The 16,708-nt window shown below is 32.5% G+C and overlaps 1 protein-coding gene and 1 non-coding gene across 2 annotated transcripts; one reads left to right on the top strand and one right to left on the bottom strand.

The window, feature by feature from the left end:
* The first annotated feature begins 1,007 nt into the window (after positions 1-1,007).
* LOC112094043 lies at positions 1,008-1,114 on the top strand. Its single transcript, XR_002903326.1, has one exon. It is a non-coding gene; the product is annotated as a small nucleolar RNA R71 (small nucleolar RNA).
* Positions 1,115-11,010: 9,896 nt separating this feature from the next.
* Positions 11,011-14,149, bottom strand: LOC21400122 (putative pectinesterase 63). Its single transcript, XM_010110859.2, has 4 exons — positions 13,676-14,149; positions 12,745-12,951; positions 12,069-12,307; positions 11,011-11,211 (listed from the first exon to the last, which is right to left on the bottom strand). The coding sequence occupies exons 1-4, from the start codon at positions 14,147-14,149 to the stop codon at positions 11,052-11,054; spliced, it is 1,080 nt and encodes a 359-aa protein (XP_010109161.1). The 3' UTR covers positions 11,011-11,051.
* Positions 14,150-16,708: the final 2,559 nt, after the last annotated feature.

Below are 16,708 nucleotides of genomic sequence, written 5' to 3'. Positions count from 1 at the left end.
GACTTAAATTAGAATTAGAATTTGAGTCAAAATTGGACTACAGGATAAATGATGATTTTCTCTTCCTTTCCTATCTGATATTGGCGCCACACAGGGATGAGCATCCCCTTAGAATGGCCGGCCATATAGAATAGAGGAAAAGAGGAGATTTTGTTTAAAATTCAAATAGGAGATAATTAACAAGCTTTATCTTAGAGATAGAGATTGGATTCCTTCTAGAAGTTTGACTTCTACTCTATAAATACTATTTTTGAGACAATTTTCGGAATGGTTTTTTGCCCTAATTTTAGAGGTAGCCGAAATTTTTCAAAAAAATTTTGGAAACAATTTTTCTGCCATAAGAGTTAAGGCTGGCCGAAATTCTCAAGAGAGAAAGGAAGGAAAAATTCTTCAAAAATTCCACATCGTGCATGCGTTGGTGTTTGTAGAAATTCGAGTGTTTATTTTAACCCGTTTTGTCTCATGTGTGCCCACACACACGTTTTTGTGGATTCTAGGAATTGACGTGGAAGACATTGGTTTTCTAAACACAAAGATTGGAGCAAGGACTGTTCGTGATCAAAGAACTCAAGTTATCATCCGAGTCGGCTTCCAGGTATTTTTCTTGATTGAGTTCTTGATATAAATGAATTAATGAGATTAATTTATTCATGCATAAATTAATATAATCTATAGAGTAGCTCAAAAGTTTTATGAAAATTTTTGTTATACACGATCCGCCTCTTCCCCTTTCCCCACGCTTCCGCATCCGAATTTGATTCGGAGACCAACACTTGAGGCTGTCCTCTTCCCTTAATTGATAAACTCCAACTGGTCAGGACCTATTGGTGCTCTTAGTAGCACTCGGTCCAGTTCAAGTATGAGCTTTCTCAGCTAACTCATTCAGGTACTCGATAGCTTCGTCAGGATCCTTTTGGAGAAAATCCCCATTGCACATCATTTCGACAAATTGGCACTCTCGGATTGTGAGTCCATCGTAGAAATAGCTTACGAGGTGCCAACTTTCATATCCATGGTGGGGACACAGATTTAACAGATCTTTAAAATGATCCCAAGCTTGATAGAGAGTTTCGTTTTCTTTTTTAACGAAATTCGAGATCTGTCGTTTCAAATTATTAGTCTTATGGTGTGGGAAATACTTGTTGAAAAATGTCATCGTCATTTCTTCCCACGTACCAATAGACTTCGGCCTAAGAGAATACAACCAGCTTTTGGCCTTGTCCTTTAGAGAGAAAGGGAAAAACTTCAATCTGACGGTGTTTGTGGCCTTAGCATGGCTGTGAAAGGTGGCCACCACCTCTTCAAACTCCCGGATGTGTACATAGGGGTTCTCATTCTCTAACCCGTGAAAGGTTAGAAGAAGTGCAATCATGCCCGGCTTGAAATCTGTAGGCGGTACATTTGGCGGGAACATGATGCACGATGGGGTGGCCGTGCGCGTTGGGTGCAGATAATCTTGCAACGTCCTCTGCTGAACTTCCTCATGTTGTGCCATTGCGAATATATTTTCAAATACTAATTCCAACGACGAGTGTGAAGACGGAGGCGTAGAAGACGAGTCGGATAGAATTTCACTAGGGGTTTCTAAGTTCGGACGTTGAGCAAATCTCCCTAGTTCGTCTCTATATCGATGCATTCACCCAAAGCGGTTTTTTTTTATTTTTAATTTTTTTGTTTTTTTTAATTTTTAATCAAAAAGAAAATAATTATATAGTAACGTAAATTGTAACCACCGAGAGTGCTCCCAGGAAAGACTATAGCTCTTGGCTCAATGAATAGTCTCCTAGACAGAGCAATATTCTCAGGAAAGATTGGTGGGGCGAGGCCCACTTAAGTACCAACTTTTCTAGACAGAATTCTCTCAGATTATACTTTCCACATAACCACACAATTATTCTCAAAATTAATTATTAAATTTTATTGAGTAAATTATGAAATGTAATCTAATTAATGGAAACTATTCCTAAAGTCAAAAGCCTAAATCTACCAAATTATGAAATTCCTAGATTAAGAATAGTCAATTAATTACAATACTAGTTATAATCCTAAGAATTAATGAAACTATAAAAGGAAAAATTAAATTAGGTAACAATTAAAATATACAAATGAGGAAATAAAATAAAATCCTAATTTACCAAAATTAAAACATTACAAAGTCAAATCACAATCAATTTTAAAACTAAAAAAAAAAAAATTAACATTAAAGCAAGTCCTAAATTCTCTTTCACAACTAAGGAAACTAAATAAAAAGAATTGGAATGAAAAGAGATTTTTTTAAATATATTTATATATATATATACGGAAACAAAGAGAAAGGAAAACGGCAATGATCAGTGACTCAAAAAAAAAAAAAATTTTGTTTTTTTTTTTTTTAAATAAGAAACGAGAAAGAGAGGAAGAAAAGAAAATAAATAAAAATAAAAAATAAAAAATGTATAATGTAACGTAACAGAGAACAACAAACAAAAGTTTTTTTTTTAATAGTGGCTAAAAACAGATCACGCAAATCAAGAAATAAAAACTGAGTAAAATAAAAATAAAAAGAAAATGCACTTACCTCTTTGGCTAAAAAATTTATTGATCAGTCTTGCTAGTAGCACCTCCTCCCCGGCAACGGCGCCAAAATTTGATTAACGCCTAAAAGTGATATTCACAAGCGGTCAATTGTAGCACAGAAGGGCGGTCGTATCCACAGAGAGATAACAAAATAACAAGAAAGACTAACAGAATAAGAGCGTTAGAGAAAAGTGAATTAAAGAAAAAGAAGAGTTTTTGAGATTTTTGTTGCAAATAAAAAGTAGAGAAGATTTGTGTGGAAGAAATTTAATAACAAAAATGGTAAGGTGTCGAGAATCCCTAATGCTTCGTTCACCAATTCAAGTTTTGATTCACAAAATAAAAGGACCGAATAAATTAAATCTCTATGTTGACTCCAAAAATATTATTATTACAAGTTATCCAAAATCAACAATATATCAATTTGACAATATTACAGTAAAAGACAATTTGTAAAATAATTTAAATAATAAAACAATGCGTGACATAATTACATAAGAAAAGCGTGACTGAACTCATATAAAAATTAGCACACAATATTTTGAAAAGTAATACAAAAATAGATGAGATTTAATTCATTCAGATGTTGAACTTTACAGTAAAAAGAATCAAAACCCCGAATTGGGTCGCTCAATAGAAGTTCATCTCTAACCTCACCAAGAGAACTCTAGCCTAGCTTGCAAAGCATTCTCACAAGTTCTAGAGAAAAAATATGAGACTGACAGCAAGACGACAGAAAACTGAATATTAAAAACTTTCTAAAACCTTAGGCCAACCCCTCTATTTATAGTGTTCAGAGGTTGCTTGTCAAATAAGGAAATAAATAGTAAAACTAGAAAATTACAAAAGAAAAGGAAACAAAATAAAATTACACATAAATTAGGAAAAATCATATATTTGATTTAGGGAAGAAATTTGATAATTTGCTCTGATTTTTGGGGAAGAAATTCAGATTCATCTCAAAGGGGACACGTGTCGAAGCTTGGATGGAGGAAGGGAATTTATTGCCACATGTCGCGCGCGGAGTGGGCGGACGGAGCTGGCGTTGGTCAGAGCAGGGGACATGTTGACAGCTGGCGCGCATTTATTGGGAGGTCGGGCTGGCATTGTAGGTGTGGGACCTATGCGGAGGGAAGCTTGGACGCGTGGTGATGGTCGCGTGGAAGGAACGCGCACGCTAAGGAACTCCCATGCAAGTGACGCGCGTTGGAAGTGTTACGGGCAGGCTATCACAAACTGGGACCCACGCGTGACTTGGCTCGGTGGCTCAAACGGCTGACGCGGCTCTTCTCACTTTTTGGCTTGTGAGGCTCAGCTGGATGGCTTGGCTCGGGTGGTTAAAAATATGACTTTCATGGCTTATTTTTGTGTAGGTTTTACACTGTTTTTTATCTGTAAATAATCAAGCAACAACTAAACAAATTCCAATGAAAAATATTCTGAATAAAAATAATGAAATTGTTTAATTAAAGCTTAAATATTTTAATATTATATAATCAAAAACAGTATTTAATGTGCATTTTCATACACTAATCAACTCTCCATCTCAAGCTAGACATACATCTAAAAAATGATAATATGTTTCAATGAAGTGTTATAGACAAAACTTATGTAAAAACATAAATTATAAATCCCAAACTATTCAAAACTTGACAATTTAGGATTCAGTGAGCCACTCACCGACACCTCAATGGGTAGTAAGATAAAAACATGTAACATAACAAAGAAAAAATATCATACACACATACGAAATTCTGTGACTACATAAGTAGTCACGTAAAAAATTAGAGTTAGTAAGGTAAAGTTAGAGTTAGTGTTAATAATTTACTCTTTTATTTGTTATTACATTATTATACGATTATTTCACATTTTATTTTTATTACTCAATTTTAATGTAAATATCAATTCTTTACTTTCTTTTTGAATTTCTTTGTCCTTATTTTTTATATCAATTATTTTATTTTTATTCAATAATTACATCAATTATTTGTTCTAATTTTTTATTTCTTATTCAATTTTAATGTAAATATCATTTCTGTACTTTTTTATTTGTTCTAATTTTTTTTTATTCCACTTTAAGTATATCAATTATTATTATTATTTTTTTATCAATTCTTTACTAAACCTCCTAATATTTTTTTTTTTTCTTTTAATGCATCTTTTCTATTCTTTTTTCACATAACCTAAAACCTAAACAAAAATTAATTCAATACCAAATTAACTAATAAAATCACTACTAACACGAACTTATGTAAAAATCAAGACTAACATAACCAATTTCATTAAAAAAAATCCCCATTAATATAACCAATTTAACAATGCCAATTTCATTTAAAAGACATTATTATCCTAACCTAATCACAACCGCAAACGACGACGACGGCACCAACAACACCACTACCACCAACAACAACACCAATAACAACAAGAGGAACAACGGCAACAACAAAATCAACAAAATTTAAAAACACAAAAAAACTCACAATTAATCATCACAAGAATGGGGTGATTGTTTTTGGGCCAGGTCAGCTACCAACAACGGTGACAAATTCAGGCGACGGCGTCACAATTAACAGCTAAACAAGATTTTAGGAATTTTGGGAATTTTGGATTTTTGGGTTGAAATTAGGAGAAAATTAAAAAAGAAAAAAAAAGTTGTTGGGGCTGATTTGATTGAGAAATGAGGAAGAAATTACGGTGTATTGGAGTTATGGAGGCGGAGGAGGGCGGAGGAGGAGTTGGAGAGGGAGGAAAGTCTCACAGTCGTCGCTAATGAGTTGCCACATCATTAAAATTATGGCGTGTCAAGGCAAACTTTTAACGACGACAAATCATCGCTAAAAGTCTCTTGAAAAATGTAATCATGTCATTGCTAAAAAGCTAAAAATTTATGGGAAATTTGTAAGTCCGCCAAATAAATTTTGAGGGATTTGTTGTCGCTAAAAGCGATAAGAATATTAGATTTTTTCCCCAAAATTTCTAAGTCCACCGAATAATTTTGGAAATTGTTAGTGACAACATTCGTTGTCACTAAAAGTTTGATTAATACGCATAAATCTTACGCTACATTTCCCAAGGAACGGACAAATTTTTAGCGTCGACGAGTTGTCGCTAAAAGTTTGCCAACTGGCGTGCAAATTTCTCAAAATTTTCCAATTGACGTGCAAAAACATATATCATCGCTAAAATGTTGACCGTTCTGATTGTCTTTATAGCGACGACTTCTCGTCGCAAGAAATCTTATGCAATTGTCGCCAAAAATCAATGATGGTATGGGAACGACTACCACTTTCAATGACAACCTTTTGTCGTTGTAGGTATCTTTTAACGATGACAGATGTCGTCACTAAAAAAGTCATCGCTAAAGGCTACGATTCTTGTAGTGATATATTATTTTCAAAACGTTTCCTAGTGTGGAAATTTTGGTGTGCATATAGGGTTGAAGTTAGGCCGATTATTGAAGAACATTCTCACGATGTACGAGTTACCCTTTGTTTGTACATAATACAACTAAACATGCTTTTATTGTTCTGAGAGTAGGAATATTATGTCACTAAGGGCCTGTTTGGAAAGTATACTCAAATCATAATTTGGATTCATTGGTGGGAACTTTGTGAAAGAGAAAATTTTAGAATTTAAACTTTCTGTAAGATAAAAAATATTATAACAGAATCATGATTTGAGTTTGAGTATAGCTTCTAAACAATCCATAATTTTCTTTAAGATCTAGGACACTGAGAACGTGCACAGAACAGTGTATTTTCTCTTGTTTGTGGACTTCCTCAATAATTTTTTTCTTCTTTTCTTTAATTTGTTTTAAGTTTTTAACCCTTCTTCCAACAATATTATGTATTGCTCCAAAAAATATTGTCTAAATTAGCTGCAACTACCTTATACGAAAATGGGTATGCGTACCAAACGAATAGTAGGTACGTATAAGTTGACACAAGAGTAGAAAGAAATCATAGGTGCGTTTGAAATCCGTTTTAAAATAATTTTATTTTTTAGATAAAAATAGAAATAAAAATATTTTTATGTTCATGCATAAATTATTTTTAATAAACGCGTTTAATAATTTTATTCATAAATTATTTTCAATATAAAAAAAAATTAAAACTGCGTTTGATTTTATATTTTTAAAAATATATAATAACATTTAAAATAAACCGTTTTTATTTTTATATTTTAATGTGTAAAAATATTTTTAAAAATAATTTAAAATTAATTCCAAACGCACGAGAGTTTTTGTTTTGTTTTTTTTTTTTTGTTTTGAGCTTTAAATGCGAGTTGATTGATTTCTTTTCTCCTTAATGAGTAAGCAACTATAAAAAAGCAGACCTATATTTACGCCTATATACACACAACTATACATCCGTGTATCTATATATAACATCTTTAAATCTGGCGAGTTAAGAAGGATCAACGATACCTATCTATACAACATTCAATCTTCTGTTAAGAAAAAAAATGGATTTTATTGCGCATCCGGGTCTTCTCCTTCTTCTTTTTCTTCTTTTTCGTTTGGGAATTTCGTCGAAAAGGTTAAGGAATTCTTCAACTTCGCAGTCTCTGCGATAATTGGCAACATCTTCTCTGCGATCTTCACCTTCTTCTTTGATTTAGGTTTGTATTTTTCTCATTTCAGGGTTTTATTTTGTTTATGTCACTGTTAATCAATTATTGAATGATTTTTCTTTGTCTTGATCTGTTTTGAAATCATAGAGAAGAGAAGGGAGGAGAAGAGAACGGAGAAGAGGTGAACTGGTGAAGGAAAGAAAATAGCCCAGGAGAAAAGGAAAACGTTTTTGTTTTCAGAAATGTTTCGCTTTTTGGGATAATGACAAAAACGTTTTCATTTTGCGTTTTTATACGGTGCTCTCCCAAACACAATTTTTACACTATTTTTTATTTTTTCTCCTTGAAAAACGTTTTCAAGATCAATTCTAAACGCGCTTTCTGTTTAATTTTATTAATTGATACAGTACATTAAATTTCGTCCTTCTAGAGAGAAAATATAAAAGGCAAAAATAGAACGTTAAAATGTACTGCTACCAAAAATGAGGAATTAGTTTTGAGTTCTGATTTGTCCCTTTTTTTTTTATTTTTTTTAACAATGATCTAATCCCCAATAGCGATAAAAAAAACTATGACCTCGTTCGTTTCGTTGATTCGAGTTTAGAATTTAAATTTTGTTACAGTAAAAAGCTCTCATAAACAATCACATTTAATTTTTTTACTACAATAAAAAATTCTTACATAAAATCACATCTCAACTCAAATTTTAAATTTGAATCAGCGAAACGAAAGAGGCCTATATATATAAAGAAGTAAATACATAAGTTTGTAACATATTTTACACATTTGGAGGAGGAAGCAACCAACTGGAACCCTTGATGAAGCCAAGCGTCATGTAAGGCTTCGCTTGGTCATAAGTTAGCTCCTTTGAGTATTTCACTCGTTTAAAAGACATTATTATCCTAACCTAATCACAACCGCAAACGACGACGACGGCACCAACAACACCACTACCACCAACAACAACACCAATAACAACAAGAGGAACAACAGCAACAACAAAATCAACAAAATTTAAAAACACAAAAAAACTCACAATTAATCATCACAAGAATGGGGTGATTGTTTTTGGGCCAAGTCAGCTACCAACAACGGTGACAAATTCAGGCGACGGCGTCACAATTAACAGCTAAACAAGATTTTAGGAATTTTGGGAATTTTGGATTTTTGGGTTGAAATTAGGAGAAAATTTAAAAAGAAAAAAAAAAGTTGTTGGGGCTGATTTGATTGAGAAATGAGGAAGAAATTACGGTGTATTGGAGTTATGGAGGCCGAGGAGGGCGGAGGAGGAGTTGGAGAGGGAGGAAAGTCTCACAGTCGTCGCTAATGAGTTGCCACATCATTAAAATTATGGCGTGTCAAGACAAACTTTTAACGACGACAAATCATCGCTAAAAATCTCCTGAAAAATGTAATCATGTCGTCGCTAAAAAGCTAAAAATTTATGGGAAATTTGTAAGTCCGCCAAATAAATTTTGAGGGATTTGTCGTCGCTAAAAGCAATAAGAATATTAGATTTTTTTCCCCAAAATTTCTAAGTCCACCGAATAATTTTGGAAATTGTTAGTGACAACATTCGTTGTCACTAAAAGTTTGATTAATACGCATAAATCTTACGCTACATTTCCCAAGGAACGGACAAATTTTTAGCGTCGACGAGTTGTCGCTAAAAGTTTGCCAACTGGCGTGCAAATTTCTCAAAATTTTCCAATTGACGTGCAAAAACATATATCATCGCTAAAATGTTGACCGTTCTAATTGTCTTTATAGCGACGACTTCTCGTCGCAATAAATCTTATGCAATTGTCGCCAAAAATCAATGACGGTATGGGAACGACTACCACTTTCAATGACAACCTTTCGTCGTTGTAGGTATCTTTTAACGATGACAGATGTCGTCACTAAAAAAGTCGTCGCTAAAGGCTACGATTCTTGTAGTGATATATTATTTTCAAAACGTTTCATAGTGTGGAAATTTTGGTGTGCATATAGGGTTGAAGTTAGGCCGATTATTGAAGAACATTCTCACGATGTACGAGTTACCCTTTGTTTGTACATAATACAACTAAACATGCTTTTATTGTTCTGAGAGTAGGAATATTATGTCACTAAGGGCCTGTTTGGAAAGTATACTCAAATCATAATTTGGATTCATTGATGGGAACTTTGTGAAAGAGAAAATTTTAGAATTTAAACTTTTTGTGAGATAAAAAATACTGTAACAGAATCATGATTTGAATTTGAGTATAGCTTCTAAACAATCCATAATTTTCTTTAAGATCTAGGACACTGAGAACGTGCACAGAACAGTGTATTTTCTCTTGTTTGTGGACTTCCTCAATAATTTTTTTCTTCTTTTCTTTAATTTGTTTTAAGTTTTTAACCCTTCTTCCAACAATATTATGTATTGCTCCAAAAAATATTGTCTAAATTAGTTGCAACTACCTTATACGAAAATGGGTATGCGTACCAAACGAATAGTAGGTACGTATAAGTTGACACAAGAGTAGAAAGAAACCATAGGTGCGTTTGAAATCCGTTTTAAAATGATTTTATTTTCTGAATGAAAATAGAAATAAAAATATTTTTATGTTCATACATAAATTATTTTTAAAAAATGCGTTTAATAATTTTATTCATAAATTATTTTCAGTATAAAAAAAATTAAAACTGCGTTTGATTTTATATTTTTACAAATATATAATAACATTTAAAATAAACTGTTTTTATTTTTATATTTTAATGTGTAAAAATATTTTTAAAAATAATTTAAAATTAATTCCAAAGCACCAGAGTTTTTGTTTTGTTTTTTTTTTTTTTTTTTTTTTTTTTTTTTTTTAGCTTTAAATGCGAGTTGATTGATTTCTTTTCTCCTTAACGAGTAAGCGACTATCAAAAAGCAGACCTATATTTACGCCTATATATACACAACTATACATCCGTGTATCTATATATAACATCTTTAAATCTGGCGAGTTAAGAAGGATCAACGATACCTATCTATACAACATTCAATCTTCTGTTAAGAAAAAAAATGGATTTTATTGCGCATCCGGGTCTTCTCCTTCTTCTTTTTCTTCTTTTTCGTTTGGGAATTTCGTCGAAAAGGTTAAGGAATTCTTCAACTTCGCAGTCTCTGCGATAATTGGCAACATCTTCTCTACGATCTTCACCTTCTTCTTTGATTTAGGTTTGTATTTTTCTCATTTCAGGGTTTTATTTTGTTTATGTCACTGTTCATCAATTATTGAATGATTTTTCTTTGTCTTGATCTGTTTTGAAATCATAGAGAAGAGAAGGGAGGAGAAGAGAACGGAGAAGAGGTGAACTGGTGAAGGAAAGAAAATAGCCCAGGAGAAAAGGAAAACGTTTTTGTTTTCAGAAATGTTTCGCTTTTTGGGATAATGACAAAAACGTTTTCATTTTGCGTTTTTATACGGTGCTCTCCCAAACACAATTTTTACACTATTTTTTATTTTTTCTCCTTGAAAAACGTTTTCAAGATCAATTCTAAACGCGCTTTCTGTTTAATTTTATTAATTGATACAGTACATTAATTTTCGTCCTTCTAGAGAGAAAATATAAAAGGCAAAAATAGAACGTTAAAATGTACTGCTACCAAAAATGAGGAATTAGTTTTGAGTTCTGATTTGTCCCTTTTTTTTATTTTTTTTAACAATGATCTAATCCCCAATAGCGATAAAAAAAACTATGACCTCGTTCGTTTCGTTGATTCGAGTTTAGAATTCGAATTTTGTTACAGTAAAAAGTTCTCATAAACAATCACATTTAATTTTTTTACTACAATAAAAAATTCTTACATAAAATCACATCTCAACTCAAATTTTAAATTTGAATCAGCGAAACGAAAGAGGCCTATATGTATAAAAAGAAGTAAATACATAAGTTTGTAACATAATTTACACATTTGGAGGAGGAAGCAACCAACTGGAACCCTTGATGAAGCCAAGCGTCATGTAAGGCTTCGCTTGGTCATAAGTTAGCTCCTTTGAGTATTTCACTCGTTTAACCATGTTCGCTCCCGATCCACTGTTTTTGTACTCTCCATAGAAAACAGTGCTGCATATACAATAAATAATACAGTAATCAGCAAAATTTTTAATCGAATACTATACAATTATGTATATGCTTCAATTATCGAGCATGCATGAATACAATTATACATAATTTTTTTTTATATAAAATAGGGATATAACTGATCAAATCTTTTTAAAAATAAATTAGGCACAAAAATAATTTTTTTTTAAAAAATTTAGGAACATAAATTAAAGGTTCTCCTACTAACTAATTGTATAAATGTGGCTCAATCACTGACCGTAAATTACATAGAACAGATGAACAAGACGATACTAGGAGGATGGTGCCGACATCATCTAGCATTTTGTTGTTTATAGTGATATGGTTGCTCTATTTTTATAATAATTAATCTGAATTAATTTAAAATGATAATGTTTAACTACGAAATGTTGGAAATCTCATTTGATTTCCTAAAGTGGTCCACATATCAAATATTTATGTACTTGATATTCAATGATTCAACTGTAAAATAGATAATGGACAAGTGGTAATTGGTAACTACAAATAAGTTTTGGACATTATTTTGTTAACATTTATCTAACCTTTTTCTCAATTTGAAAAAGTGATAAGACTGTTCAAAATTTTTGAAGGCCTCTACCATAATCCTGATACAAATTTTCTCCCTGCGTATATTTTCCATCATTAAAGGGCTCTAACGAGAATAGACTTGAAAACTTAAATTGATCTGGAGCTTTTATTCTTCTTGGACAAACAATGGGAGATTAGTAAAATCTATTTATTTGGGCTCTATATATTAAATTTATTTAACACACGAATTAGGTGGAAAAATAAATTAGAAAGAAATATTCAGCAAATATGTATAACACACACACACGTACCTGTCGCGTTCAGGGTGGAAATTATCGCTCCATCCTTGAGGGTTGATGGCATTGCCCATGTTGGTGTAGATATAAACCACTTTGGGTCTGCTCATCCAAGCTCTCCCGAGGAAGGTGTTACTGCCGGTGCCGGTTACTGCGCAGTGCAAGAACGAGTATCCGGTATTATCGTTTGATTGTCTTGCTTGCGCCGTGATCACTTCTATTCCACTGTCTTGCACAACATGTAACTCTGTGTTCTGCACATGCATTTGTAATATATATATATATATATATATATATATATATATGTTTCCTTAATCATCATGATCATTATAAATATATAGTTCTTGTGACTTGGATCACTAGCGGTTCTGATCATCGTATATATAAAGGAAAAAAAATAATCAACTTGTTTAATATAATTTAGAACAAGAAAAATAAGAAATTCGACATCCAAACCAGTCAAGTACGTATAATTTCTTTTCGTATGCCCAGATAATGTCGTTCGTACGTGTGTGTAACACTCAGTTTATTTTAGTGTAACATGTTCAATATACATAATATTGAGTGTTACACACACGTACGAACTACAAAAGATGTGACACGAGAATACGAAAAAGAAAATTATATTTTCCGGATTGTAGCCAAACTTGACACTCTGCATATAAATATACGTTTATATATATATACGTACCAAGTAAATAGAGGTTCCACTTCCGAAGATGAAATCTACAGTGCCTTCAATATAGCAGTCCTTAAAAAAGTGATAGCCCCTGTCATCGCAAATGGTGTCCTGAAACCCAAGGATTCTGCAGTTATATACTGCTGACTTATCACCAGATATCCTCAATGCCGATGCTTGAGCTCCCTTTCTTTTCCCATCCGGCTTTGGTGCAGTATTCTGTTTTTTTGTAAAATTTTTAATATAGATCAGAAATTAAAAGGTAAAGGGAAAGGTGTGTTAGAAAGGAGAGGATGGAATAAGAAATGAGATATTGATTTCCTTTCTAATTTATGTTTATTGGACGTACGTTATCTATTAAGAATAGTGGAACGAAAAATAATCCAATAAATGTCCCTATTATAATGTTTACTAATTTAAGGAGAGAAAACCTGATATATGGCTTATTAAAATCTCTTGTGTGTGTAATTATTATAGTTAAATGTTAATAAAAGTACAGAAAAAAAAAGAAGATAAATAACGCCTGAAGATTCCCCCCTTTTCTTATTTCCTACAGTTGACACCACCAAAAATTAATATTTGTCCAATTTTTTTTCAAAACTAAACAAATGAATAAAACTACTCGTTCATTCATGACAAGGAAACTTCCCCAGCAAATGATTGTCATCACATTACTTCAGCCAATCACATATTAATGTATTAACTCCAAGATCAATACAATTCTAACTTTTAAATCTAATTGATTCAAAAATTAATAGTGATAATCATTACTTGTGATGTTAATATTTTTTTATTAGTCTCCAACGATTTTCAACACCAATATTATACATATTTTATCGTCAAATACCTAAAACTTATGTGGCAATTGATGATCAGTTGGAAATCCAATATAGCTAGCAGTAACATTTAATATTTTTTAGTTGCATGCAAAATTAGTCATTACCTTAATAATAAGATTAGCAGCGACGAAATAGTCAGCCAAGGCAATCAAGGTGCCGCTGTCGACGGTGCCATACTGCTCGGCGGTGCCGCCGTATGACAAGGTGGGCTTGGCATTGGGATTGCCGTACAAGGTGACGAACCTCTTGGTCCTATCAATGGTTATCTTCTCGCGGTACTCACCAGGTCCAATTTTGATGATGACACGCTTATTGTTGTTGCTAGGGACGCTGTTAATGGCGTCCGTTATCCTCTTGAAGTTTCCCGTCCCGTCCTTTCGCACCGTTATCACTCTCCTGCCTTGCTCCGCCGCCACCAGCGCCGGGTCCAGCGTTGACTTCCGCTCATTGACTGGCCTCACATTCTGGTTGAACCAGCTGTGTAGCTGGGCCTTGTTCGGAGGCACCGCGGAGTAATCGCTTCCCAACACGGCGGCGACGGAGAGGAGAATCGTTAACAGAGCCGCTCCTACGGCCATATTGCATGAAAAGTTTACGTGCATGTTTTTTTTTTTTTTTCCTTTCCTTTTTCTTGCTAGCTTTGTTATGATTAATTTTGGGGAATTTTGAAATGTATTTATGTGCAAGGATGTGCTAAAAATATACGTGAGACGTGGAGAGCTCCTCGCGCGCTGTACTTTGCTATTTGCGGTTTCGGTTTCTTTTCTGTCGATAAAAGACGTTAAAACCTTTTATTTTTGTTTTTTTCTAATTTGTGAGGTACCAATCCACGCAGCTATATTAATTGTTGGGAAATTAAACAGTGATCAACCCTGTGGTTTTAATATCATTAGTTTTTCTTTCTGTTTTTTCTTTGTTGAGAAAAAAGAAAGAAAGAAAGAAAGAATTACATCGGCCGCTTAAATATGATGCTAAAATTACTGATCCATGATTTAGTTGTATATATGACACATGTCTCTTATAATAGTGACGTTTACGCAGTACTAAATTAAGAAGAAATATGTGTTTTCTTTTCTTTTTTTTTTTTTTTGGAAAAAGAAGAAGAAAGATTTATGTAATAATATAATGGCATAATGGTAAAATATTCGAAGGTTTGGGGAGGGGGTTTTACGTTACCTTCCCTTAAATAAATTCCATTATATGCTCACTAATAAGAAATTGAAGCGATTTAAAGTCTAATTTTTGATCTCGTCAAAATGACATAGGACGACTAGTGATCGCTCAAGAACAACTCAGTTGCTGCGCAGCTTCAGAACAATGTCTCTGACTTTAATCCCATTCAAGAATTTAAAGTTTCCCACTTTATTTTTCTTTAAACAAAAAACCTAATATATATATATATATTGTAAATTAATGAACGATTTTTTTTGTTTCCATTTCTTATTTTGTTATAGACATTTGGAGATGATCTTCAGCGTCATGCCTAGCCATATAATTAAGCTAGCTAGAAAATTTATTATTTGCTTGCTAGGGGCAGAGCTAAGTGATCGGCAGTACGTCCCTCCACTTGATTTTTTCTTTTTGTTATCTTGTATAAATCCAATGAAGATAACAAAAAACCTAATATATATATATATATATATATATATATTGTAAATTAATGAACGATTTTTTTTGTTCCATTTCTTATTTTGTTATAGACATTTGGAGATGATCTTCAGCGTCATGCCTAGCCATATAATTAAGCTAGCTAGAAAATTTATTATTTGCTTGCTAGGGGCAGACCTAAGTCGGCAGTACGTCCCTCCACTTGATTTTTTCTTTTTGTTTTCTTGTATAAATCCAATGAAGTTTTAGTTCCTCCTCTGAAATTATGAAATGCTATATTTTCCACTCTTCATAATATGTGAATCTCTTACTCGACTTATATGTGAAATTTGAAAAAATTTTAGTTGACACCTTCTCCCTCTTTAATGTTACGAGTAAAATATCCGAGTCTCACATCATTTAAACATAAATATAACCACAGTTATATAAAAATATTGGGACACTATACTTAAATAGGTTAACATTTTAAGATAGAAGGCCAATACTTTATAAAGTGTAATTCTTCTCTTTCAATTTTCTTCTCATCTCTTCTCAAAAATTATAATATGATATCAGAACTCATTACTCAAATGAGTTGGTTGATCCGTCAATATACAAGATTGGTGACTCTTAATAGAACATCATCTTGCAGGAGCATGTTAAAAGAGTAAAATATCTTAGTCCTATATTGTCTAAACATAAACATAACCACAACCATATAAAGATATTCGATCACCACACTTAAACATGTTAAGATTTTAAGATGAAAATCTAATGCCTTATAAACTACAATTCTTCTCCCTCGCTTTTCTTTTCATTTCTCCTTAAAAACTCTAATATCTAATTTATTTTTCTGGCTCCGCCCTGGGTAGATGTATTGTTCAGACTTCTTTCACAATATAAAAACAAAATGAGAAGATTCTACAAAAGAAATAATACATAGTAAACCAAAAAAAATTACAAGTCTAGCAACAAAAATATATATATATATATATATATATTTGTTTATTTGTTTGTTTGTTTTTTTTTTTTGTGTTGGTGTGGGGGTGTGAGAGATCGATAGAGGACTCAATATATAAATATATATTTTGTAAAAGACTCAATAAATTTAGTATACGCTACGTACATAAAAATAAAAAATGAGAAGATAAATATCTTATAAAATGCTCTCTTGGATTCAAGGTTCGACTTTGCATTTTTAAGATTACAGAAGTATTATTTCAAATTGTTAATTCCTTATCTCATGTATATCATAAAATTAGACAAAAACTTAACCTTTAGCGTTGTGCATCCGTTCATTTCACCGATTTGAATTTTAAATTCGAGTTTTGGTACAGTAAAAAGCTCTCAGAAACAATCACATCTAAATTTTTTACTACAGTAAAAAACTCTTGTTAGATCTTTAAATTCTTATTCCACATTCTATAAATCATCACACCAAATTACTAAGAAAATAGGTTAGAACAAATACCTGTCTCTATTGGTGCAGCCTTAATCTCCAGTAGAATTCTCTAAGACAACGAACACGACGGCTATTATCTTCCTCAGTC

The sequence above is a fragment of the Morus notabilis genome, unplaced genomic scaffold, assembly GCF_000414095.1.
Source record: "Morus notabilis unplaced genomic scaffold, ASM41409v2 Scaffold223, whole genome shotgun sequence".
Lineage (NCBI taxonomy): Eukaryota > Viridiplantae > Streptophyta > Magnoliopsida > Rosales > Moraceae > Morus > Morus notabilis.
This window is presented reverse-complemented; position numbering and strand designations above follow the sequence as displayed.